Below are 27,124 nucleotides of genomic sequence, written 5' to 3'. Positions count from 1 at the left end.
AAAGGCTTAAGGAGTCTCAGATTGAACCGCTCATAGAGGTCACAGATGAAAGAATTCAGGAGTGACTCAGATTGAACCGCTCATAGGTGCCCCAGATGGAAGAGTTCAGGGGTGGCTCAGATTGAACCGTCGATAGGTGCCTTAGATTGAACCACTCAGGGGCTCAGATTGAACCGCTCATAGAGTTCACAGATGGAAGCGCTCAGGGGCACTCAGATTTAACCATTCATAAGAGCCCCAGATAGAAGCACTCATAGAGGTCACAGATGAGTACCTATAACTTTTTTCAAGGCAACCATCAACTGGATCACCCGCGAGCACAATGGGAAACAAAAGTGCAGCCCCTCGTTGCTCTCTGGTTTATAAGGCAGTTTTTGCTATTGACACTGAATATCTGTCCTTTTCAATAACTAATTGTAGTAAGCATCAAATACAAGCTGTTGTCATCACCATATACCTAACTTTGGTCGAAACTCATTGTTAAGAGCTATCGCATTTGCGGTGTTGTACTAATAAAATAGTGTAATAAAAATTCAAGTATCTCCCACAAACCAACCCATATAACTTGAAAAATAGCATTTTTTAGGGTACTCATGCAGTACCAGGCATGGATTTTGTTGTTTGACTCTGGTAAAACTTCAAACATTTGAATCTGTTCGTAGGCCATGTATCATAGGTCTTATATAGCCAATAAAACAGTTAAATAACTCATCAAAGATTCACTTGGCGAACTAAAAGCTCGATATTCTCTCTGGGGAATATTTAGCCGACACTCGATATATTTTTCACTGTTATTTTATTGTATACTGTTATTTGTATTGTATACAAATTGTATATATACTACATATTTTAATATATTTTTTGTATTATTTAAATCAAATTTTGGTTTCAAGGTTCAGCTAAGATAACAGGATTTGTGCTGCCATCAATTTGTACTGGTTGTGAAATATTGGGAGTATTGGCATAGTTATGGTCAGAACTGCTGTAGGGTAGAGACATAGATATAGTAAACCTATAATAAACCTATAGTAAACCATAGATATAGGTTTACTATATCTATGGGTAGAGATTATAACTATAGCAGCCTTTTTCATCCAGTTCTCTCACTTTTAGGCTAGCGCCAGGTTGTCGGCTGTGGGGAAGGACGTCTCATTCGTTGTCCAGCCGATGGACTTTGTTGAGCTTCTAAAGAAGACCTTCAAATCCTCATCTAGTTACAAAGACTTTGTCGTAAACTGAGTTCAGTCAATGCATAACTGGCAATCATCAAAGCGACTGTAATAGGAGTTATGCTCCCTCTGAGGAGAGAACTGTCAGCTTTAAGTGAGCTTTATCGTTGCAATCAAGAGTTTTATTGAGTTTTTGTTTTCAATTTTATTTTTGAGATATTAACAAATATTGGAGTCATGTCCTCGTGCGCATACATCCATCACTACTTGGCTTACTAGTTGGATAAAAGAAAAGGACTGGCGGCAGACGGAGATAAGGAAGATCTCTTGAAACTTCGAGGCCTTCCTAGTGTCACTGACATCCTTGGGATGGTTCTTCTTAGTGCTTGTTTGCCTGATAGCGTTAAATCAACAGGATAATTGAACTGCGTGATTGGATTGACAAATGGTAACCTTTGCTATTGAATAGATATAACGCTGCAACTGTGAATTATGTAACACGTTCTTAATGCAGTGTCAACATCACTGACTCACCTGTAAGAAGGACCTTTTCGATTACCCGCAGCTCTTTGTGTGTGGCTCCACATCACTGTTGTTCTCCTTTTACTTTTCACTTGATTATGACGGTTATTAGTGCCTGCACAAATTCAAAGTCTACAAATTGCTGTTTGCTCGAAATTATCTAATTTTCAAGAAAATTTATGTAAGTGCAAATGTCTGGAATACCATGTGTGTCTCTATTTGAGATCTTGGTTTTTGGATTTTGTACATTTTACAGGGTGTTAATATCGCTCTATCTTTTCTTTAGCATAAAGTGTTCCAGAATTACTCACTGCGTTATATTTAAAGGTCTTCAAATTTATTATATTTTTATATCTGCTTTTGTATTTTTTACTTCAAAATAAATGCAGTTCGTACCATGTGATTTTGAGCTCAATCCCCTTGTTTGTCAAATATTTGGGTTATTACTCACCTGCTAGCATGCATTATCACTGGCTGTGACACCACCTGCCAAGTGCCATATGTAGGTGAATGACAGCCGCAGTCATCTCAATGCTATTTAAGGAATGGCATTAGATACTTAATTTGCAAAAAACTCCATGGAAATGTTTTAAAATAGCTATAATCTTCGCATATTAACAATTGTATTATTTGTACAAATAAGTTTATGAAACAATGTTTATATATAAAATACACAATATGGTTGTTATCTGGTCTGTTGTACCCATAGATATAATAAACCCTTACTATATCTATGGTTTACCATCTATGAGTTTACTATATCTATGGTTTACCATCTATGAGTTTACTATATCTATGGTTTACCATCTATGGGTTTACTATATCTATGGTTTACTATCTATGAGTTTACTATATCTATGGTTTACCATCTATGGGTTTACTATATCTATGGTTTACTATCTATGAGTTTACTATATCTATGGTTTACTATCTATGGGTTTACTATATCTATGGTTTACTATCTATGAGTTTACTATATCTATGGTTTACTATCTATGGGTTTACTATATCTATGGTTTACTATCTATGGGTTTACTATATCTATGGATGTACCCTAGGACGTATATATTTGATTCAAATTTAACATTAGTGTGACAAAAACATCTGAATATCTACATTAATGGATCTCACTTTGATATTGTCTGTGTATTATTCTGTGTAAATGCTACACGTTTCCACAGTTTTTGGCTGATTTTATCCTAAATTTATATGCATATGCTCCGAACCTTTTCTAAGTCTCTAAAAAATATTTGGTTTCAAAACTCTGTCTGGTTCAAGAGAACCAGACTCCTAAACACCCGCCTGCAGACTATCTGATTGATAATAAAAGAAACTTCGAGCACCATCAGGCTTTTCGCTAGTTTTACTAAAAAATTGGATGGCAAACACACGGTTAGATATTTATAAAATGCAGGTTTGAGTTGACAGTTCGCAGAATGATGACATGACGCTCATGTAAGCTGCATGGACCGGGTGTTATATAAATGTATAAGTACAGGTCAATAATTACTCTCTCGGAGAGTAGCCAACTCCGTTTTCCGCTATGTCCAGATAACAAAACTTCTGTGAAAATGCAGATCAAATCTAGACTGATCTACACAAGTCAAACAGATCAAATCTCTGGGCTCCCACTGTCCAAGTTATTTTATTCAGATAATAACGCAACAATGATACACAAAATCGAAAAACCTCGGCATGCAGTTGTAGTTCAAGATGGAGCGGATCTCAGTTACGTTTGAGGAATGTTCAATTCTGTAGTAGCGCCATAATGTCTATAAGCTGAATAAACAGATATGCATTGTTTTGTTTGAAAGGTCAAATAATTTTGTTAGATTTTGGAGTGCAGCTAGATCAGGGGTTCCCAACCAGGAAGGAATTCCTCCCTAGGGTGGATTTTTAATATACAAAGGGGGAACAGAAAGGTGTCTGGTTTGTTAAATTTTTAATTTATGCCCTGCAGTGCCGTGTGAGCTTGCATTTCATCATTTAACATTTTGGTTTTATCTATAACACTAGTAGATAATAATGAGCTACTAGTCAGAACCCAGATATCCATTTTGTATGTGACCACATCCATCCAGATTTTGATTGGATAGTAAGTTAATCTAGTCATAAACCACTTCACCGCCATGCTGAAGGTCATGTATTGTTGCGTGTTTTACACGCGTGCTGCATAAAAATTAATAATATGTTGTTATATGTTTAGATGTGTACAATAAAATGGGATTATAATTTGTATCAGCGGTTTTAGTCATGTGTGTTAAAAGTGCGTAGGAATCAAATTTATGAAAAGGCATAAGGGGGAACTTATTGAAAAAGGTTGGGAACCCCTAAGCTAGATTATCACCACTACTACAGCAGATTTCCATACTACTATGGATGCAATAAATGGGCTCTGTTACAACAATATGTTATGAAATAAAAGACAATAAATGCGGGCATACAGTTCTAAGTGGGAAACATGCCAATTGGATCTGGCTTTAGCACCATTTTGCTGAAGGTGATTGACCCATGAGCTAAACGGTCAAATTTAACTTCCGTCGAATGTTGCAAGAGCACTCAGCCATGGCATGCTCGTCGTGTAGGCCACCTCAAGGTGACTGCTGGCAACAACAACTTACCACAGCTGAGCGACTCAGTCGTGTGAGAATGCAACTGGGATGGCACTGGCATTCATCATGTTATTGCTTTATCAATTTCTGCAGTGATTTGCATTTTATGTAGCGGAATAAATGTGACAATGGAGCACCCGAAAAAACCACTGTAACCAAGAATTGGATCGCGGAACCACTGTGGCTTGGAGTGGGCCAGCGCTATGCTTGTGTGCGAGTTGTTATTGATATGAAGTCAAAATACACTGATAATAATGTTACAACTAAAGACAAAATTCAATGGAACGGAACCAGAGGCAAGAGGGTGAGGTTTGTATTAACAATGGCAGACCCTCCTACCTTTGTTATATATGTTTGTCACGCGCAACTTGTAATTTATGTCTGTGAGACATAAGAAGTGGTTTAAGGGCCTCTCTGTCAGGCTAGACAGAGGCCGGACAGTTTATAGTTCTGCACCCAAAATTCCCTTATTTCGAATTTAATTGATTCATTTAGCTTTGCTTGGTAGTGCAGTGTCAGGGCTAGAGAATCACCAATTGCGTGTGGCCTTTACTGAAGGTTATGTCATCTGCACTTGAGGTGTCAGCTGGTACATACTCCCTTGCAAGTTGAGCCAGACCCCTTTTCCAGCGCTAATCTGTTCCTCTCATTACTCCATGACTTCTATTCACGCTAATAATCACTGGAATGTCTTTCCTGTATAATGTGCATCTTAGTACTTCTATCTAGGGTGTACTTCAAATCGCCATTTCTTTTATTAGTAGCATATTCTATCCTTATTATACCATCAATGAAGATAGTAAGGTCACCAGTGCTTCTTTTTTACCCGATTACCCAAAATTAAACTGCTAATATCAATTCACAGTGTTCTAGTTTGTTATATTTTAACAAAACCATAAACTAGATTTGACTGTCAAATAGTAACTCACTGCTGCTGGTCCTATTCAATGTAAGCCAGTTCTACTGTTTACTGTCAGCGTAAGGCAGCATGCACTGTTTTCATGAGGCGCATGATGTGGATTTAGAGTTGTGTGCACGTTGTGTTACCGAATGATAAGTTTTTCAATGGACATTCACATGATGCAGATTAATGCTGGTACTTGGTTAAAAACTGTACGGAATTCTACACCGCAGGTCAATATCTAGCGGCGACGTCTTGTCACATTTAGCAGCATTCAGAACTGCTTAAATCGAAAAAAAATGACTGATTTGTAAAAATTTTTGAAATGGAATAGCTTTTTTTTGCGCATTTGCTTGCGCATCATTCACAAGGACCGTGTCCATCTTTCACAAACATGAAACATTTGGTAAAAGTTTGATAGTAAAAAAACTCGCTTAACTTGCAAATTTTTGCCGTTTTCATCTTGCGAATGATGAGAAACTTACGCATCATTCGCATCACGGAATTTACAAACCTTTTTTCCCCTTTCCGGTTTTCTTCTTGCCGAGCAGACTCAAGTTATGCTTACTCTGCACACACCTTTTCATGAAGAAATGGAGACTTGAAATGATCTAAATATAAAATAAAATAATTTTCTTCATCTAAAGTTTCATGTCTAACTAATAAAGTATGACAAGAAAGTGCTTTGGATTTGAAGGAAGTAATTGCACTACTCTAAATGTATGTGTGGTGATGCAAATCAATTTTTACCATCCTTCGTTAACTGGATTGTCAACTTGTTTAACCCAAAACCCTTTTTTGTTTAGGAAGCCTTTAGTAGAGTAAGTATGATCCTGTTACTAGCTGATCATCTGTCGTCTGCAGTTGTCTAGTTATGATCTATAAGGCTTGTTCGCCGTTTGTCAGCATTTTCCTTTTGGCGTTCATCGTCGATTATGTGAGCAGTGAATTGATGGCATCGACGAAGCAACGCGGACACATCGGGAAAGTTTGCAGCTGTCAAACTTTCCCAAGATTTCGCCAAGGATTGAACATCGCCTTTCAAATGTGAACCATTTCGGCGACGGTAATTTGCGGTCGCGGATAGCATGATTTATTCATATCCGTTTATGCTAGTCGCTGCAAGACTAGTATTTAATTACAGCACACAAAAACAAATATATTTTTCGCGAAAATTTAAAAACATAAATGGAAACACTACGTCACGGAGTATTTCCTGATGCAAACGGAATATGTTTATGATAGTTTGAACATGGTTATCATCAACGATCCATAAAGTATTGTGGCATCAACGTCGAGATACGCCGAGTGAATCAGCCTGTAGAGTAAACAGGCTTCAAGTTTCAAACTCATTCCACCATTTATAATGATCAGTACCTATAAGCTAGACATAATTAATTGGGAGTTGTCTGCCTTATCTTATCAGATTTGGTAATTGAAAGACGTTGTGGTGATGTCTTAATGGCTCTCCTTATTTAAATATAGCATTAGATCCTCTACAATACTGCGCAAAGTTTGGGTCAGGTCATCTAATCCTTGATTATTTTGTTTTCTTTTCATCAAACTCCATCATGATTCAGAAAAATCTGGCGAATACCAACTGCAGGTAATTGCAGAACTCATGAGTGATAAATATATTGTCTTGCATACCATTGCAATGGCCCAGTCACGAGCTATTGAATATGTAAATATGTGAAACTATATCGTCATAGCTATCTTGCCTTTTGTTTTGAAATACTCGATTGTTTTTGCATTAAAAAGGCATAAATACTGGATTTATAATGATGGTTGTGTCATGTTTGTGCTGCCAACTTGCTTTCTGATGGGTAGGTATGCACGGAGGCTAGATGCAAGTGTTGCTACATGTAAGAGGCATACTTATGTATAGTTTAAATATAAACTTAGAGGTACATCTGAAATAAGTATAGATATAGGTCATACTGAAGTCAGAAGGTTAGTTAGAGAGCAACCGTGGCCTAGTGGTATAAATCCCCTGATCTGTAAACAACAGGTTGAGGGTTCAATTCCCCACAAAGGCCACTGATGGGGGCAGGAATGACATCCAACCTTAATGGTTGACTTGCAACAAAATTCACATTACAGTTATTTGGTATCATAAGATTCCATTTCTTACTCTGTTGTGTTGTAGGTACCAAATATGTGGAAATGTGATTACAAGCTCATAAACCCTCAAAAATGAAAAGCCGCCCGTAGATTGGAATCTGTTTATTCATCTGATGTAGTCATTCCAGTTTGGTTATCGTCTTGTCACGTATGTTCTCACTGTGAATTGAAAGGCCAATAAAAAGCTTAATGTAAAACTTATCGTAGCACTAGTTTATGATAAACACTTCGGGTTTTACCGAAGACCCCGTATCAAATATAGATGCTTGCTACTTTACAGTTTTCTTTTGGCATTATTCAATCGTCAAGTCGTAAGCTGATCATGTGACCCAATACTTCGCAAATAATTTTTGCAGTTCTTTTCGATTATCACAGGTAACCAACAGGCTCGGCATGATTATCAGACAATGATATATACTCCTTCGAGGTAAGGTTAAAAAGTTTAACGATTTTTTTACGGTAAGTTATAAGAGATCAGTGCTAAAAAAAGTGACAGCATTACAATGACCATAAAACAGACGGCGTAAAAACAATAGACATGGTTTTATTGAATGCGTGAAGTATATTTGTGAAAATATTTCGACGAATGAGGTTGCATGAAAGTGTAAACAGAAACCATCCTGTAACAACTACGTCCCATTTGAGCCGTTTTGGAAAGCGAATCCAAACTACGGCTGTCTCGGCTGTCTCGTGTGGCTGCGATTAACTGTTCGTTTTTGAGCTTTTAAGAGCTTGTAATCACATTTCCACATATTTGGCACCTACAACACAACAGAGTAAAACATGGTGAATCTTATGATACCAAATAACTGTAATGTGAATTTTGTTGCAAGTCAACCTTTAAACTAGTCTCTGTACTTGGTCATGTTTCCAGTCACTCAGGTTCCCTTGCTACTAAACTCAGAAATGTCCAGCCAAGCTCATAGAGCTATAGTTTGTACAATAATGCTCTTACAAACACGCACAGCTTCTGCTAAACAGGCATCATACATCGAGGACATTGAGCACTCCGAGGAATTGCTCACACAAATGGTCAGGAATTTTAGTCAGGTCAAGAGTAAGCTTAGACGCAAGTTAGAAGTACATCTAAGCTTAGGTACAGAAACTAAGTCCTAAAACCAATATTTAAATTAACTCTGGTGATTATATAAGATTAGCTTAAGAGATTTCTATTGAATGTAACACTGCAGGTTATGCAACAGTTTACTACTAAATTTAAATACTCCAGCAGTTAGCTAAGTTGCAGGAGACAATTGCTAGCATTGTCTGACAAGTACAGCAATGATCTTAGCACTAGTATATTCTGGCCTGCAGTGTATCAGTGGCCTGCAGTGCTCTTTTAAGCCTGGTTCCCATATACCTCGCAAAGCATCGGGGACAGCACCGCAGGCTATTAGCGGTGAAATGGGAACCCACGCCCCGAGTCCCGCCGAAGACCGCCGGTAGTTGCCGGTGGCATCGCATTAATTTAGCGCTGTTCAAATTTCGCAAAAGGCCGCAGGCAAAACCTTCCCGAAATGCACTGTACAGGTAAAGGTCACCATTATAAAAACGGCATGGCGAGCGAATATTTTATTTGATTCCACGATTGTGTTTAGTGATGCAGCTTATATGTGAACAGATGCTGCCAAGCCTAGAATCGCAAGCGTTTTGCTGCGCAAGTTTTTTGCTGCAAGGGTTTTACTGCCGGAGTCTCGCAATCAATATGGGAACCAGGCTTAAAGCCTGAGACCAAAGATGATTCAAGGTATTGTTTTGCCACTTGTTCCTACGCCAGTGCAAGCTCGGCGGCAATATCTCAAAAACTAATCATCCAATCAAATTGAAACTTTAGAATTATAATCAAAACTTATCATACAGAAAGCAACAAAAAAATTCGAATTTTTACGTAAGCCGCAAGTAAAAAAAATGAAATTGAAACTATGCCATCAATTTTACTCGAGCGTATGATTTGATGAAAAATCCGTACCCCAAAGTGTCTCTGCCCAAGGCTTGACAGTGTTAAGCAAACCGTGTCAAGACTGATTCTGCCGAGTTGCCGCGCTAACTTGAGTTTTAAGTTTGGTTTATTTACATCCGAAATTATTTAATTATTGTTACTATTTTATTTGAGGATTAGAAAAAATGTTTATCGTTGTTTATCAATAAAAATAGCATGCTGGGATCAAAAAACAGGCCGAGCAAAGGTTGTAGACATGTTTTCTCATAGATCTGCTCACTATTGGTTTGTATAGTAACAAGACAGGTGACAAGCTCCCTTCCCAAGCATACAAGAAAAATTCTTCTTCACAAATGGCCATGTCTGTGGTTTCTACCAGTTAGTCTATCCACAAACAGACCACATAACAATGGTTAACCATCGGTATAAGATTTTGCCTCATTTATCATTTGAAGTTATAATTTCTGCTCAGTCTGTCAGTTATTGTAGTAATAGTTTTGCAAACTTGATAAAAGTTATTTTAAAATAAAATGAGGTGTAATCATCAATTTGTACTATATGTACAAACAAATATAAGCCAACAAATACTTCTGCGTAATAATGTCCTTCACATCAAAACTTATCAAAGTGCCATTTTGTCTAGTAGCAACTAACTGATGTTGCAGTAGTGTGTAGGCATAGCATTTTAATGATTTGAAGCTTATGCAGAGGAGCCTCGTTGCTCGACTTCCTTATTCAAGCAATTCGGTGCTCAACCAAAAGATTTCAGAAGAAAATGTATCAGAATTTAAACTGATTTTCGGAGCTCAAATTAGCTGAGTCGAGTCGGAAAACACCAAGTGAGAGCGGAAAGAGCAGAGTTGAGCCTAACGCCGAGATCTAGACCCTCCTTGACCTTTTTTTGTAAGCTCTACCCAACTCAGACGGCTAGTCGAGTAAAACGTACCCATATCATTTGAGTATTTTTTGCCAGATTTCTACTTTTTTCGTGTTTCTTTAGCCCTTTATTTAGGGTCCAAAAATATATAAGTTCTTTTAATGTTAAACTATTGTTTTTAGGGATAAAAATTATTTTGTATTTACTTTATAAAATACTACTATATTTTTTTCTTCACTGGGTTCTTATTTTTTGAGCAAACCAGAGTTCGACCACCAAATCCAGCCGGCTGGCTTATAGTGGAGCACTGAGGTTTCACTGTACCTTATTTGGTGCAGTTTAAATGACCAGAAGCTAACAATGGGCTGCTCTGCTCCCCTGTAATGGCTCTTGACAAATAAACTGCAGTCAACCACCAAGAAAAGTTCATCTAGCTGGCAGAAAGATCGTACTGGGTTTGTTATTGCATCGGACATTTTCCTAAACACGCTGTGTTAACTTGTTTGTAGTGTAACCAACTGCAGTAGGATAAATTAGTCTGCAAGTTGCACGGCTGAGAGAGGCTCATGCAAACCGCAGCCAACTGATTAATCCCGTATTAATTGAGGAAAATATGAATGAGTCAGGGAATACTGCCTGGAGGGAGCCGCAGTCAACTTTATAGCGAAAGTCACTGCGTATAAGTTACAAACAACTTGCAACTGTAGTGTAGATGTTGGACTCTTTTGCTGCTAAAGGCTGGTTCACACTATATCGCTGTTTGTCAGCGTTTCCCTTTCGGCGTTCATCATCGATTATGTGAACCATGAATTGATGGCATCGACAAAGCATCGCGGGCACATCAGGAAAGTTTGCAGCTGTCACACTTTCCCAATATTTCGCCGAGCGTCGACAACCGCCTTTCAAATGTGAACCATTTCGGCGATGGTATTTCGTGGTCATGGAGAGAGCGATTCATTCATATCCGTTTATGATAGTCACTGCGAAATGAGTTTTTTGTTCTAGCATGCGAAAACAAAGAGGTTTCTTCGTGAAAATTTAAAAAGATAAATGAAAACACTACATCACTGAGTATTTCCTGATGCAAACGCGGATGGGTATGTGATAGTGTGAACATGGTTATCATTGACGATTACCGAAGTATTGGGGCATCAACGCAGAAATACGGTGATATAGTGTGAACCAGCCTTAAAGATAAACCTGCATAAAATTGTAGTTGATTTTATCAGAAAGTTGCGATATTTTTCTATCATTAGTGATAGTTTTTGATGTTTGAGGCAATCTGACTGCCAGGATGTTTCAAAATTAAAATCGACAAAAACTTGATTGCGGTTAAAACGCTCAGAAAAAAAATACATGCGTAATGACATCACTAGTCGCTATCGTTATTATAGTTGATATCGGCTATTTCGTTCAGGTTTTAGCATTAAGCGTCTCTATTCTGTCGGTCTCTTTGCAACTATAGACGTCACAATCGCACTTTCATTTGACTTAATCGTTTCAACTGTGATCAAGTTTTGTCGATTTAAATCTTAAAAGATCCTGGCAGAAAAGTCAACTCAAACATCAAAAACCATCGCAAATGATAAAAAAATACCCTAGGATACTTATGTATTCCCCTCATCTAACTTTCGCGTTTTTGCGGAGTCATCCTCTCGCGAAGATTTCATGAGCGAAACTAAACTATCATAACGAACAAGCGAAAACGCGGAATTAAATAGCTTTGTTCATTGATAGTCCAAGAAACAAATGACAGCAAGCGATCAAATTGCATTACCAATCTCGCCCACACAATTCTACCTGCAGTTCACAATTACAAGCTAGTCCCAAATTGAAAATTTTTTTATTAAGCCTACCGGTGAACCGAACCTGAGGAATCTAATTATGTTTGTTCCACTGCATTTATTTTCACATCACTATATTTTCGCACTCATCAGAGCTGCGAAATTAAGTTGCAGCGAAATTTTACTCTGTGTGCTACCCACGAAACTAAATACTAGCGAAATATAAGTGTCCTAGGGTAGTAGGTAATGTAATGTTTATAAGCAGTTCTATTACCCTTGCAACGCAGGGCATTATCCTAGTAATAAATGAAGCGTTGTGCATGTCCTGACAATGTTCTAATGAACTGGAATGTTTTGCAGAGATAAATTAATTATATTAGCAATGAGCATATTAGTCTTATTAGCAATGAATGAGCAATCGCAAATGATAAAAAAATACCTATACTTTCTAATAAAATCAACAAAAATATTGTGCCTTTTCATCTTTAAGCATAGAACAAGTAAAACAACCCCTTTTGTCAACAAATGAATTCCAGATAAATAGGTATACAGGATAAAAAGTGGTCAGATATACATCTACACCCTTGAGGACCGAGGTTTCTTAACAATAAAGAGGGGCCAGTGACCAACGCCTACCCTCGATCTATGAAGTACGCTGGTGCAAGTCATAAACCTCGGCATTTGCCAGATCTACCACAAAGACACTTGAGAGGGTTTTGACAGCGGAGCCATTCGCTGAGCTAATATAATTATGGCTTATTTACAAGCAGTATTGTGATTTTAAACTCTTTGGCCCGCTACTGTCCTCAAGACCAATCAACTCTGCCAATAAAGGGGCAACTCTATTTCTGGGCCTGGTTACATAATTATCATAACTCAGTGCGGTCCCTCAGTACAAAAGCAGAGTCATTGGGGCCATATACTGACCTCCTGTCTCCATAAGCTTATTGTCCAGGTCATACTCTGCAAGGTGGACAGATTAGGTTTGCAACTAAACCAATTAGCCAGCAACTCCCAACAACACACCAAAAATTCTGCATCTTTCTTTGTTTGCTAAATGGTGATAGGCGAAAGATTTGTTTGCAAGGTTACCAAGAGCATAGCCTCTATTCCAGCCATTCTGAAACACTCGCAGTTGAAAAATGCTTACCATGGTTACGAAGCATATTTAAGGCTGTGCCAACTAGTGGAAGCCTTAACTAAAAAATCCTCCGAGAGCCAATAATATATTTGCAGCAAGTGAAAATATATTATTGACTTTCATACATTTGTGAAAAACATAAAACTGTTCGGAGTAAAAATATTAGCTTGTTTTATTTTAATGATTTAGTTAGGTAGGCCTAGATGTATTAGTAAATATATGTATATTATATATACTATATATACTAATTACATGTAGTATGTATATAGAGTATATATACTAATCTATATACTATATACACAGACAAACAGACTGACAAATGGAATTAGCATGGAATCCCATTTTGTCTGTTTGTTTGTCTGTGTAAACTCTATGCTTTTCCACATTTTCTGGCCAATTTTAACCAAACTGCACAAGCACATAGCCTACTCCAAGCCTTACGCCAGCTTGCAGAAATATTTGGTTTCAAAACTACATTTGGTTCTCGAGAACGAGCCTCTTAAACACCGATTGAAAATAAATTATGATTATTATTTTATTATTACTTTTGGTTAACAGCAACTCTATTTTGTGATTGCAAACTATAGCACCAAAACTGTCTTATATACTAAAGAACAGAAACTCAAATCACTACAGTTCTCACAGGGAGTCGCTCACTAGTGATTCTCTCATTCTGGGACAAGCCAAGAGGTCTCTCTAAGAGTCTGACTAACACATCTTCTTTTCATCTAGCACTCTCAATGGCTGGCGCACTCCCCAAGCAGGCCATGGAAAAAGGACAATGGCAAGATGATCCCTTGGAAAAACCAGATCAAGATGTTTACAGCTTTTGAAGCCAGCATCCATGCAGTACACAAAAGAATATAAGCAGATTCACAGTAGTTAATTTTGTAGTCTGAAATGTTTGCTAACAAAACCTTGTGCATAAATAACAAGACAGATGAGACAGACGCAATCCACCTGCTCAGGGTTGTCACTATTGATTGGCCAATAGCAGATTGTGACTTCTCATTAACAACTATACGTTTATTTTTTCATTATTGATGCATGACTCATATCATCTCTGAACACTAACCATAATTGTTTAAGAAGAGATTAATATGATAAACATGGCATAATTGTACTCGCTAGAAGTTCGTCAGTCGGAACGCTAAGTTACCAATAACAAGCATCGTTTATCACAGAAATGCATTCAAATTTCTGTGAAAATATGTTTAAGAAAAATTAACCGAAAATTTTATTTTTCAAATCGTTTCATGTAAATTCTTGTTTTCATTGAATTGAGCAATTCAAACATTTGTCTTTCTACGAGGGACAAGTATATGTGTAGGCCACATCTATAAACCGCCGATGTTTTGTATGGGGAGCCACCTATAGATTGATGTTATAGTCGCTTTTAGATCCATAGACAAGGTATGCGATGAGCAGTCATTGAAGCTTACACATATCCATAACATTGGAGTTATCCTCCACCTCCCCCCATTTTTATTGATGCGCAATTGACACGGTAATCACTCTATTTGCTAGAAGATGGTTCACAAACGATTCTAGTAAACACATTTTAAACGTTCACTAAAAGTGTCCGTTGTACAGAAAAAGATGTGTTATCATAGCTTCAAGCTTTAACTATTTGAAAACATCTGGGTCAACAATTTTAAATGGTTCCTTGAGAGGACTAGACTTTGCTCCTAACCATGAAATCTACTTGCCATGGTTATTGTATATCATCATGTAGCCATTGCAAAAATTACTGTAGTTTTCATCTACAATTGAGAAGTAGAAGCGATTGGCGTCTAAACATACCCACTATGCAGAAAAAATCTGAGAGCGTTCACTGTCTGTAACAAAACAACTCCATACAAAAGCGTTCAATTCTTGAATTATGGTTCCAGTATCATGCCAACAACTTCGCAATATCATGTTGAGGGTTATCTCTACCTTATCTTTCGTTTGTCACTATGTACAGCAATAGAATAAGCATTACAAAAATCAAAAATTATGTAAACTAGAAGTCTGGCAGCCCCATGCGCCATGAGAGATCATCATGTGTAATAACTATGCACACAATCATGCTTAGATACTGTGCGCCGTAAGAGATTGTCATGTGGAATAACTATGTGCACAATCATGCTTAGATGCTGTGTACTATGAGAGATTGTCATGTGTAATACCTATGTACACAATTATGCTTAGATGCTGTGCGCCGTAAGAGATTGTCATGTGTAATAGCTATGTACACAATTATGCTTAGATGCTGTGCGCTGTGAGAGATTGTCATGTGTAATAACTATGTACACAATTATGCTTAGATGCTGTGCGCCATGAGAGATTGTCATGTGTAATAACTATGTGCACAATTATGCTTAGATGATGTGCGTCATAAGAGATTGTCATGTGTAATAACTATGTACACAATTATGCTTAGATGCTGTGCGCCATGAGAGATTGTCATGTGTAATAACTATGTGCACAATTATGCTTAGATGATGTGCGCCATAAGAGATTGTCATGTGTAATAACTATGTACACAATTATGCTTACATGCTGTGCGACATGAGGGATCATCATGTGTAATAACTATGTACACAATTATGCTTAGATGCTGTGTGCCCCGAGAGATTGTCATGTGTAATAACTATGTACACAATTATTCCCAAGTGTGAAAAAGTGGTTGAGTGGTGCAGAGGGTAGTGTCTGGGTTGGATTTCTGTACAGTGAAATCTTTTCTCTTAACACTCTAAGCGTGACATTGTACAGTCAGTCACAGCATTTATAGTATAGAGTAGTACGATTGGTAGTCTCCTACAGCGTGTGAAATTGTCATGAGTAATAAGTATGTGTATAAGTATTTACTGAAGCGGTATGGTGGTTGAGTAGTGTAGTGGGTAGTGCACTGATTTGTAAAATGGAGGGTCTGAGTTCAATTCCCATGTGAGGGAGTTTTTTCGTAATGCTCTTAGGTTTCTAACAACTCAGTGAACCCATTCTTCTACTGCAGCTACTGCTACGGACTTCAGAAGATAGCCAAGAACCTTCACGGCCAGGTTAATTGCTATATGGCCTCAGCACACTGCTTCCTAACGAGTTGCATGTGTGATCTCAGTGACTAGGGCATAAGCCAATGAGTATTTATCATTCAATATATTGGCGCCCTGCAAAAGCAATTAACACCGAGTTAAAAGAAACTTAACCTTTTGGACTTTCTTCCGTCACTTTGTCATGTTTAATTTACTTTTTGTTTTGAAGCTGAGTTGGAGAGGCTAATCGTGCTATGCTTTGTTACGACACTCTCAAAATTCTCGCAGACTTCAAGGACTTGGCAAGAGCTGGCGGCTGCCAGTGAACAACAACAAACATGTGTCCATCATCATACTTAAAGAATCATTTCATTCCAAGCACTTGTTCACATTACCTCAAAGTCAAAGAGTCAAAAACATGATATGCAGTAACAAAGGAGAGATCAATCACATATTCTATTTATATCTTGTTAGTTGGTCCACAAGCGGGGAGTATAAGTGTTGCACCTCTGGTCTGCGGCTGATGGCACAAGCCCAAGTGCATTCTTGATTGTCTCCTTGTAGTATTCTATAATCTCCTAGTAGTGTATTCTATCATCACCTAGTAGTATATTCCATCATCACCTTGTAGTGTATTCTATCATCTCCTAGTAGTATATTCTATCATCTCCTAGTAGTGTATTCTATCATCACTTACTAGTGTATTCTATCTCTCCTAGAAGTATATTCTATCATCACCTAGTAGTATATTCTATCATCTCCTAGTAGTGTATTCTATCATCACTTACTAGTGTATTCTATCTCTCCTAGAAGTATATTCTATCATCACCTAGTAGTATATTCTATCATCACCTAGTAGTGTATTCTATCATCTCCTAGTAGTGTATTCTATCATCACCTAGTAGTGTATTCTATCATCACCTGGTAGTGTATTCTATCATCACCTAGTAGTGTATTCTATCATCACCTAGTAGTATATTCTATCATCACCTAGTAGTGTATTCTATCATCTCCTAGTAGTGTATTCTATCATCACCTAGTAGTATATTCTATCATCTCCTAGTAGTGTATTCTATCATCACCCAGTAGTGTATTCTATCATCTCCTAGTAGTGTATTCTATCATCTCCTAGTAGTGTATTCTATCATCACCTAGTAGTATATACTATCATCTCCTAGAAGTATATTCTATCATCACCTAGTAGTATATTCTATCATCACCTAGTAGTGTATTCTATCATCTCCTAGTAGTGTATTCTATCATCACCTGGTAGTGTATTCTATCATCACCTAGTAGTGTATTCTATCATCACCTAGTAGTGTATTCTATCATCTCCTAGTAGTGTATTCTATCATCACCTGGTAGTGTATTCTATCATCACCTAGTAGTGTATTCTATCATCACCTAGTAGTGTATTCTATCATCTCCTAGTAGTATATTCTATAATCACCTAGTAGTGTATTCTATCATCTCCTAGTAGTGTATTCTATCATCACCTAGTAGTGTATTCTATCATCACCTAGTAGTATATTCTATCATCACCTAGTAGTGTATTCTATCATCACCTAGTAGTGTATTCTATCATCACCTAGTAGTATATACTATCATCTCTTAGTAGTATATTCTATCATCACCTAGTAGTATATTCTATCATCACCTAGTAGCGTAATCTATCATCACTTAGTAGTATATTCTATCATCACCTAGTAGTGTATTCTATCATCACTTAGTAGTATATTCTATCATCACCTAGTAGTGTCTTCTATCATCTCCTAGTAGTGTATTCTATCATCTCCTTGGAGTGTATTTTATCATTTCCTAAAAGTGTACAACATTGTCATCACTAGTGAATTTTATTATTCTTTATTGCATAGATTGTAGAAGATTTTCGCTTGTATTGAAGAGGTGAGTGCACATCTGCGTTCTGTTGCTCTGTTCCTCTGCATTAGTCCAACCGTTATCCATTCTTTTAATTCCAGTCAAAGATAACCATCTTCATAATTTCATTAGATCAAAAGAATATGGAACAGTTGGAATTTGACTAAGTTACTATTCCTTTTAAAACTTCAAAAACAAACTTTATTCTCACCTGGTAATTATGCATAAATCAAAAATCCTTCTGCAGGAAGTCGATAGAAAGGAAAGACTCATTCATATCTCTTACTCAGAGGACTGTATGAGCACACCCTGTCTCCATGATAAAACTAAAACTATTACTTTGTCAAATTTCAATTGTTTCTTTTAGGAAGCCATGCATTACGGTTTTTATAAACTGTACCACCTATCACACTCCGCACTAATATGGCTTCTAAATCATTATTATACAGTTTTACCATAAGCTACAAACTGACAAGCACTTGTCACCGCATGTCACCATCATCAAGCGGCACTTTAAATCCATTAACATTTAACCAAATGTGTGTACACTTATGACATTCATATATTTGACTATCAAGTAACAGAAGTACAATTGTAACACGATAACTCAATCAGCCAAAAGGAAGGTTTGTCAGTCTGGTCTCAATGAGCTCTGCTATTCCCATAACTAATGTTCTAGTGACACATTTTACTAGTACTACCTACTTCATTTTTCTCTTGTTTATACTCTTGCATTATTATTACTAGTACCCTAGCAGTCCTGTGAGCAGTGAGAGATTGTCAGGTGTAATAAGTACATGCATAATTATTCTTAGATACATAAAGGTGGTTGAGTGGTAATGATGGTAGGATATCTGGGTTCAACTCCTGTGTGATACAACATTTTGTCCTAACGCTTTTAGTGTGGGCCTGGATAGTTAGACACATGGATGCTCTTGTAATAGTAAAGGTTATGTGCTTTCTGTACTCTTTTTTTTGTTAGACATTACAGTTGTAGCATTTTAGTTAAGTAACGGTTGTAATAGTGCATATGAACTAAAGTGATCAATGTTAAGCCACCAAAGTAAATAAGTAATAAATAATAAATAATATAATAATATAATAATATATTGATATAATATGATATTGGTATTTTACAATAATATAATAAATAACAAATAATATATTGGTGTAATATAATATTGATATTTCATAATTATATCTAATATAATAAATACATGTAGTACAATAATATATTGATATAATATAATATTGATATTTTATAATAATTTACAATATACGATATATAGTATAATAAATAACAAGTAATATAATAATTTATTGATATAATATATAATATAACATTGATAATGTATTATAAAATGTAATATAATAAATAATATAAAAATTAAATAATCTTATCCGATCACTTTTGTCTCATCGTATTTTGAGATTATGTTTACCTGTTTCATTTTTACCACGAACCAATCTCAGAGTAATCTAAAAGATTTCAATAGACTCCTTGGTCCAATTGACTCAGTAGTTTTTTAAACTCGCCAACGACGTATGGGCAGAGAATCTATAGCTTCAACATCTACTTGATAAAAATATGAGGCAAGCAAGAAGTCAGAGGAAGGTGGGCTGGCTGATTCAACTGTTTGGTTGGTTTTATTGGAGAACTATCAAGCTAATTCAGACTATGATGGATACCCACTCTTTGTGGTACTGGTGCTTCTTGTCGCGCCATTGGTTGCGATGCCTGCTATGGCATTCTGCCCGCTCTTTATGGTAACATCGCAGAGTTGATGAGTGGCAGGCAGGTGCCTCTTCACAAAAATCAAACTTGAGAGGCACGATTGCAAATGATGATGAGAAAAGTGGATCGCTATTTGAGTAAGATGATTTGTAACCTTGTTATGTCACAAAGCTGCCAAGGATAGTCTAGGTGTGTTTGAATGAATTGGCCAATCGTCTGCAAATAAAACAAGAAAGTTTTATAAATAAAAAAATGTATAAAGATTTGAAGGAACTATGGCACAACCCGAAAAGCGCAGATTTAAAGCTCATCATATAAAATTGAACCATTTGCGCGTTTTTTATGGCAAATAATCATAGTTCTTTTTATAAGTTTGCTAGCAAAGAAGCGTGGGGACCATTCAGAAATACATGCACGAGCCAATCATAGTCAGGATTTCAATCACGGCAGCAACAAGTAGTGAACAGTTGCAGAAGGTGGGTAATCTACAAGAGACTTTGTGTGCCCATTGTCATATTCTACGCATTTAGTCCTTCATATATTCTCAAGTTTGCTTCACATATTAAAACCTTCAAATGCTGGATCAAATATTTATATAAGAATTCATCTGAATTTGTTTAATTGGTTCTAGGCTCAGAAACTCAATGATAAACAAACCAGGTAATTGCACATAGCATTAAAACAAACACATTATATAAAACTATAATTATTAGCCTATCACTATTGGCTAATTACCAGAATTATTAGCTAAAACTAAACTAATAATCAATCAATAATCAATATTTTATCGCCGAGATAAACAAAAGGTCGCTCAGTGGTAGAGGTGTTAGACAGATGCAGCAACATACTTTAGCCTAACCTGCGTGAAGCCGATACTAGTTCAGTTTATACGATTTGTCTGTTACATTTTTGTATTATAAGTTTCAGTCTAAAACGTCGTATGTAGAAAATTGCATGGAGCGTAGACGAAACATTTGCTCGAATGTCGAGGTTTGCCGCTGTCAATGTGACAAGGTGTACAGATGTTACATCTCCAATCTTGTTTTGTAAACAACACAGAGCCATAAAGCAAATTTGATTGAAAAATATCAATAAACTAGGAGAATGGTATAATATAGCCATAAATAAATATCCGCCCACAACGATTGGCATATCGTAAATTAGTTCAACACATTTGTTTGTTTTGATGAAGTTTGAAAGTATCACTGATGGAAGAAATTAAGATGCCAGTCGATTAATTAGTCGATGCCATGTTATTACATGGCATCGAATAATTCACAATCATGAGAATTTTGGTTTTAGCAAGATCAGTCTTTCAAAAATCGACCTATTTCTGGTCGTATGCAGTGAACAACTGAGGCATGTAGCCAGGCTGTGGAATGTAGCCTTTTGAGAGATTCAGTGAGAAAATAACCTGTATTGTTGCATCATCTCTTCACGCCTTTGCACATGACTTCTTTACCTAAGAATGATTAGCCCGGGGTCTATCCATGCCACAGAATTGTTGACAACAGCATTCTTTCAATGGCTGGACGAGTTGAAGCTAGGGCTAATGATTACCAACCTGGTCAATCAATCAGTCTTCTAACAGTAGTTGGCAAGAACAACCCAGCCTGTCTACTGGTCTGTCCGCAGTCATGACTAAGGAAAAGCAAAGGTCAAAGGTTAATGGAGTGGATATGCTAAAAATAACTGAAATATAAGTCTGTCCCATATATTTAAGTATATTACCAGCTTTCCGCCGAGTTTTATTAATGGAGGCCTTATATAACATAGATTTTGATCTTCCAGGAAAAAACAGCAATAATTATAATACAGGGTTCAAAGACCTCAATATTGTTGACTTCTTTATACAGAAACGTGACCCTTGTTTTTCATAGCCTGTGTATTTGTGTGGGACAGGTAGGGTGGAGAATTGGATAACCATGGCTCACACTTTTCCTGGACATCTTCCTCAGAGATATCTAAGGCCGTGGTCACATGGCAACTGGTTCACCGACACATTAAGCATATCTGAGCCAAAGTGAAAGGCAACTATACAGTCAGGCGTGAGCTCAAAAAATTAAATGTCGTTACATTATTTTTTGTTTTACGATTGCACAATCCCATTTATTGATTTCTGAATTGTGATTGACTCCCTAAACATTTGCTGACCAATCACACGTAAGCTTAGATTAGGGCTGTTTGAACCAAATTGAGGCTGACTAAATTCTTACAGTTGCAAAAGTTTATACTTTGGCTAAGTTTCTCAACCGTAAGAAGTAACAGTATGTTGCCACGGCTTATGGCTATGGAAGACTTTTTGCATATATGTATTTTTTACTTGCAATACAAAGGTGGATACTTCTTTACCTAAGAAGGATTAGCCTGAAGTCCATCTGTCAATCAATCGAGGAATACAGAAGATTGTTAAGTTGGACAACACCTCATTGGAACTCAAGCAATTTATAGTGAATGTGTAAAAAAGAAACTAGGTTCTGTATAATAAATAACTCTATGGATAAAATAAGGTTACTAAACTTTATAAGAAATGAAAATATTGTACATGGGAAGAAGCAAATCTATGCAATTTTATTAATAAAAGTACCCTGGCAGTCTAGTGTGTTGTGAGAGATCGTCAGGTGTTCTGATAAAGCTGAGAGAATAAGCGAGGTTGCGGTGAATCATTGATACATATCGTAGCGTTGCTGGGTGCATGGGAAGCTGAATATCGCAGGTTCAAATCCTGTAGGATGGAACCGTTTTCCTAACTCCAAACCGTGGTTTCAGATTAAAGGACATGGCTATTGTTATAGCTGAGAATACAAGGTAAATGTAAACAAATGTGAGGATAGACATGCTGATGTTTGGCTAAGCTCGGTGCGCTGTTGCATTAGTGGCTAGGATGCCGGCTATGATCTGTAGGCCGGTGGTTGAGTAACACAAGGACCATAAGCAATGCTAGGATGGACATCCAACTACGTTTGTTCCTGTGCCCAACCTCATGAGCAAATGGTCACAATAAATCCAATATCATGAGGAAGACCATTTGCAAACCCCAACTGGAAAAGCCTAAAGCAAGATAAGGATAAATAGAAATCAATATTTATTAAGACACTTAATGATATAGGTAGTAAATTCTTTTATTACACATTTTCATTTTTAACAAACAAATAATTAAATAAACAATTTTAATTAAAATGGCCTTACCAAGTGCTTATTATAAGTTGAACTAGTTTCCTTTGATGCATTATGGGTATTATCTTTAAACATATTCTCCGACAGTCAGCTAGCCAATCTTGACAAAGCAGCAGTGAAAATATCAAATTATACTGAAAGTTTGTCATGATCTGTTTTTTATAATTCTTTTTTTTAATAATGTCCAGGTTATATTATTGTCTAATGAATTTCTAACTATCCTTTTTTGTTTTGATTTGATCAAATCAAAACATGCTTGCTTAAGACCAGTACAGATTTAGTATTGCTTGCGCCTTTGGCTATTTCTGTAATTGACGAGCAAAACCAAGATTTGAATTGATCAAATCAAATGTTGGTTTTGGTCAATGGCTTTGGTTTTGTTCTGACTTTTGGTTTTGGTTTTTGATTGAGAAGTGTTTTTGTATGATAGTGAACTTATAATTTCTACTAATGTTTAAAAACGGACGAAATGTGCTCGTCAATTAGAAAAATAGCCGGAGACGCAAGCGATGATAAATCTGTGCTGGTCTTAGCCTCGGTGTCATAGCCTCGGTGTCATAGCCTCGGTGTCATAGCCTCGGTGTCATAGCCTCGGTGTCATAGCCTCGGTGTCATAGTCTCGGTGTCATAGCCTCGGTGTCATAGCCTCGGTGTCATAGCCTCGGTGTCATAGCCTCGGTGTCATAGCCTCGGTGTCTTAGCCTCGGTGTCATAGCAAGTATCCCCAAACATATAGATCTCCACATTAGTACCAACAAATAAATGGTTACATATCTGTAACAAGTGACAAGCCCTTTTGCTGAAGTGCAACTTCCCTTCATGCAGTAGTGTTTTAGCCATATATCTCTCGACTCTCAGGCAGTCAGCCAAATTCATTCAAGCAATTAATATCAGACCAACAAGAATGTGTCAAATCTTTTTGCATGCATTCGTTTTGGGAGTTCACAGCTTGAACTAGAGCCAATATGTGTGTATAAATTTGCAAAATTGTCCTTGTATTTATGTTTTACAAATTGCTGGACATGCTTTGCTTATAAACTTGCCAATATGAATAATCAGAGGAAATATATAGCATTGGCTCCACATAGGTAGAAACAACCAGTGACAAATATGAAGTATTCTTTAACAAATTTTGAGTATTTGTTGACAAATGAACAAGCACACTTGCTATAAACTAACATTTTGTTGTTCAGGTCGTGAACCCAACATGTTACAGTTTTCAAAAACTAATAAATTTTTTATTTTATAAAACTAAACTTGTATTTGACAACATAGAAGTATGAAAACATTTGGTTGCTCTAATATTTTTAGGGCAGCTAATAGTAGAAAAATCTAAATCTTTGTTCGTCTGGTTCTTATACTTTATTATTTGTATTTTATTTATATTTATTATATTAGCTAAATGCCCGGTGTCGCCCGCGCACTAGAAAAGTCTTTGCACAAAAAATTTATTTTCATTTAATATACAAAAACCGTTACCATTCTAACTTTCAAAATTCATATTATGAAAAAAGTGTTTTGTGCAGTTAATATAAATTAAGAGAAAAAATAAAACAGCTGTAAAGGTGTTTAAATGTGAATGTGAGATAATTAGCAAGTAATGGCTAAATAAAGTCTGTTTTTCAACGATTACATTGCAAAAAGACTTCATAATGATACAATACAATTAATACAAACTGAGTGTATCGGTAGATGAACTGTATTCAGTGTATTTATCAGTAGATTTCTGAGTGTATTTAATGCCAGATGAAAATGCACACTTTTTGATGTTTGCATTCTATGCTACCGATCTTGACCTATCAAAATCACTGCTTAAAATGAGACATCAGAGAGTTGATAAAAAGACATCAATTGCCATAAAACAGTGAAAATCATCACAATTTTATAATCTTGCCAAATCATCAATATTCACTACAATATAAGGTGTGTTTGTGGGAATTCCCAATCTCCATCTAACGTTACAGGTGAATATTGGGAAATAAGTGTCGCCATGCAGGATTTAAACCCTCAACATTTGTATTAGCGACCCGGCATACTACCACCTCCACTAATGGCATACTTATGCACATAGTTACTTATTTTCTGTGCTTCAATGGCATACCTGAAGATATCTTGATGGTTCGAGACTGCCAGAGTACTGATCTTTTTAAAAATTAATCAAATATAGGTCAAGGTCGTTGGCTAATTCACTGTTGTAGACAGAACAGCTCAACAGACCTGAACTCTGTTAAACAATATATGGCTAAAGAAGTACTTCATGGTTTCAAAGGATCAGAAAAATATATTATCAACCATAGAGACGGCTTCATCAAAACAGGAAGAACGATGAGTGGATCGACGAATCACAGATGTTGAAAGAACTGGGAAGAAGACTAGGGTAGAGTGGGTAGCTGGAATTTTGTTACAAAAATCGTATATTGAGGCAATTGAACAAAACAAACTTTTGCCAAAGCTAAGCATTTTGTGGTTGGCTAACGAATGGAATGACAGTTTAAGACTCTAATAGACTCTAAGAAATATTGAAGGAATTTGTAGGCGACCTCGTGGGCATTAGTAGCATTTGATATTTTCACTTGTCACTTCGTCATGATTGGCGAACCTACTGTCTGAGATTATATTTGAAAATAATACCCACAATACACCAAAAGAAAATAGTTCAATTTGTAACAAACACTTGGTTGCTCTAAAATAGAAACGCATTTTGATTACAAATTGTTTTCTGAATAAAATCATTAAAAAAAATACAAAAATTTATACTACTAATAATAATTAATGCGAATTAATGTTTATATTAATTAATATAAATAATAATAACAATTTATATTAATTAATATAAATAATATATAAATAAATACATTATAAATACTATATTAATTAATATTAATATTATTAGGATTCATTATTATTATTATGATTAATTACGATAACGAATTATATGATTAATTATTGCGACACATTATTAATACTATTAATAATGTGTCGTAAAAAACTTGAATTTGATATATTTTTCTATTTCTTTTGGCTTTTCGTGTCAGAGGTATAGTAGTCAGCTACAACTACATGTATAGGGTTTGTCGCAGGAGAACTTGTAGTTGGATGCTTTTCGACCACTAGACCGCCACTAGCATTTGGCAATGTGCCATGTTTCGCCTCCAGTTTACTTCAGCTTTTATGGTTTGTTGATGCCAGATCTCATACAAGCAGCTACTGCTCTCGAAAGTTCATTGAAGTGAAACTGCGAACTAGTTCTTTGGCAATGCAATCCAACAACTGACATGAATATGACAGCTGACCAGCGCTTTCAATCAACTAAACATTGCAATTGTCACAACATGACTAATTTTTACTGGTCACCTTGGGAGTGAATAATATCATGTCAGCCAGAATGTCCGTGTGTGAAACATCAGACACTGAAGGGCTTACTGTTCAACAACACCTGAAGTTTTGTTGATTTTACACACAACCGCAACAATTTTACGTCCTGTGTGAAAGTAAAAATAGTAGGGAGTGTACCGCCGCCTTAAAAATGTACTTTCCTTAAATTTTAATAGATTTTATCCGAAGGTATCTGTATTTTTCTATCATTTGTGATTATTTTTGATGTTTGAGATGATCTGACTGTCAGGATGTTTCAAGATAAAAATCGATTAACTTTATAGTGGTTAAAACGCTCTTATCAAGCATAAGTATGACATCTATAGTTGCAAAGAGACCAACATAATAGGGACTGCAATTTGAACGTAATAGCCGATATCGACTATAGCGACTAGTGATGTCATTTTGCACATATTTTTCTTCTGAGCCTTTTAACCGCGATCAAGTTTTGTTGATTTTAAACTGGAAACAACCTGGCAATCGCAAATGATCAAATCCAAAATCAAATCCAAAAACGACTGCAAATAAAAGAAAAATACTGATACTTTCTGATAAAATCTATAAAAATGTTGTTTACGTTGATCTTCAACTATATTCCTATCCGACTTTTGAGAAAAACTTTTAAATTTTTGTTTTGCATTCATAGCTGATCATTACAAACAAGTTAGTTGGTTGACTCTCTATGTTTATTTGAATAATGCGAATAAAAGTCAAGAACACTGGCTTTTATTCAGGTAATAGGTATAGTCGAAATGTAGTGATTTTCAAACCTATAAATGCATAAATAGCTTGGTTGCATATTTAGTCTCACAACTGAGTTATTGAGCTATTTGGCCATCCAAAAATTTCAACAGTTATAAATATATTAGTCCA

The 27,124-nt window shown here is 36.3% G+C and overlaps 2 protein-coding genes across 2 annotated transcripts in view; one reads left to right on the top strand and one right to left on the bottom strand.

Annotated features, from left to right (window-relative positions):
* The window catches only part of LOC137393178 (uncharacterized), a 36,894-nt gene extending 34,803 nt beyond the window's left edge, over positions 1-2,091 (top strand). Inside the window, exon 16 of the mRNA XM_068079617.1 lies at positions 1,114-2,091. Within this exon, the coding sequence (XP_067935718.1) occupies positions 1,114-1,239 (126 nt within the window). The 3' untranslated portion in view covers positions 1,240-2,091. The remainder of the gene's footprint in view (positions 1-1,113) is intronic.
* LOC137395170 (uncharacterized methyltransferase YdaC-like) overlaps positions 1-27,124 on the bottom strand; it is a 265,899-nt gene that overhangs the window by 44,563 nt on the left and 194,212 nt on the right. The gene's annotated exons all lie outside the window — the stretch shown is intronic.

This window comes from Watersipora subatra, chromosome 4 (genome assembly GCF_963576615.1).
Source record: "Watersipora subatra chromosome 4, tzWatSuba1.1, whole genome shotgun sequence".
NCBI classification, from domain to species: Eukaryota; Metazoa; Bryozoa; class Gymnolaemata; order Cheilostomatida; family Watersiporidae; genus Watersipora; species Watersipora subatra.
This window is presented reverse-complemented; position numbering and strand designations above follow the sequence as displayed.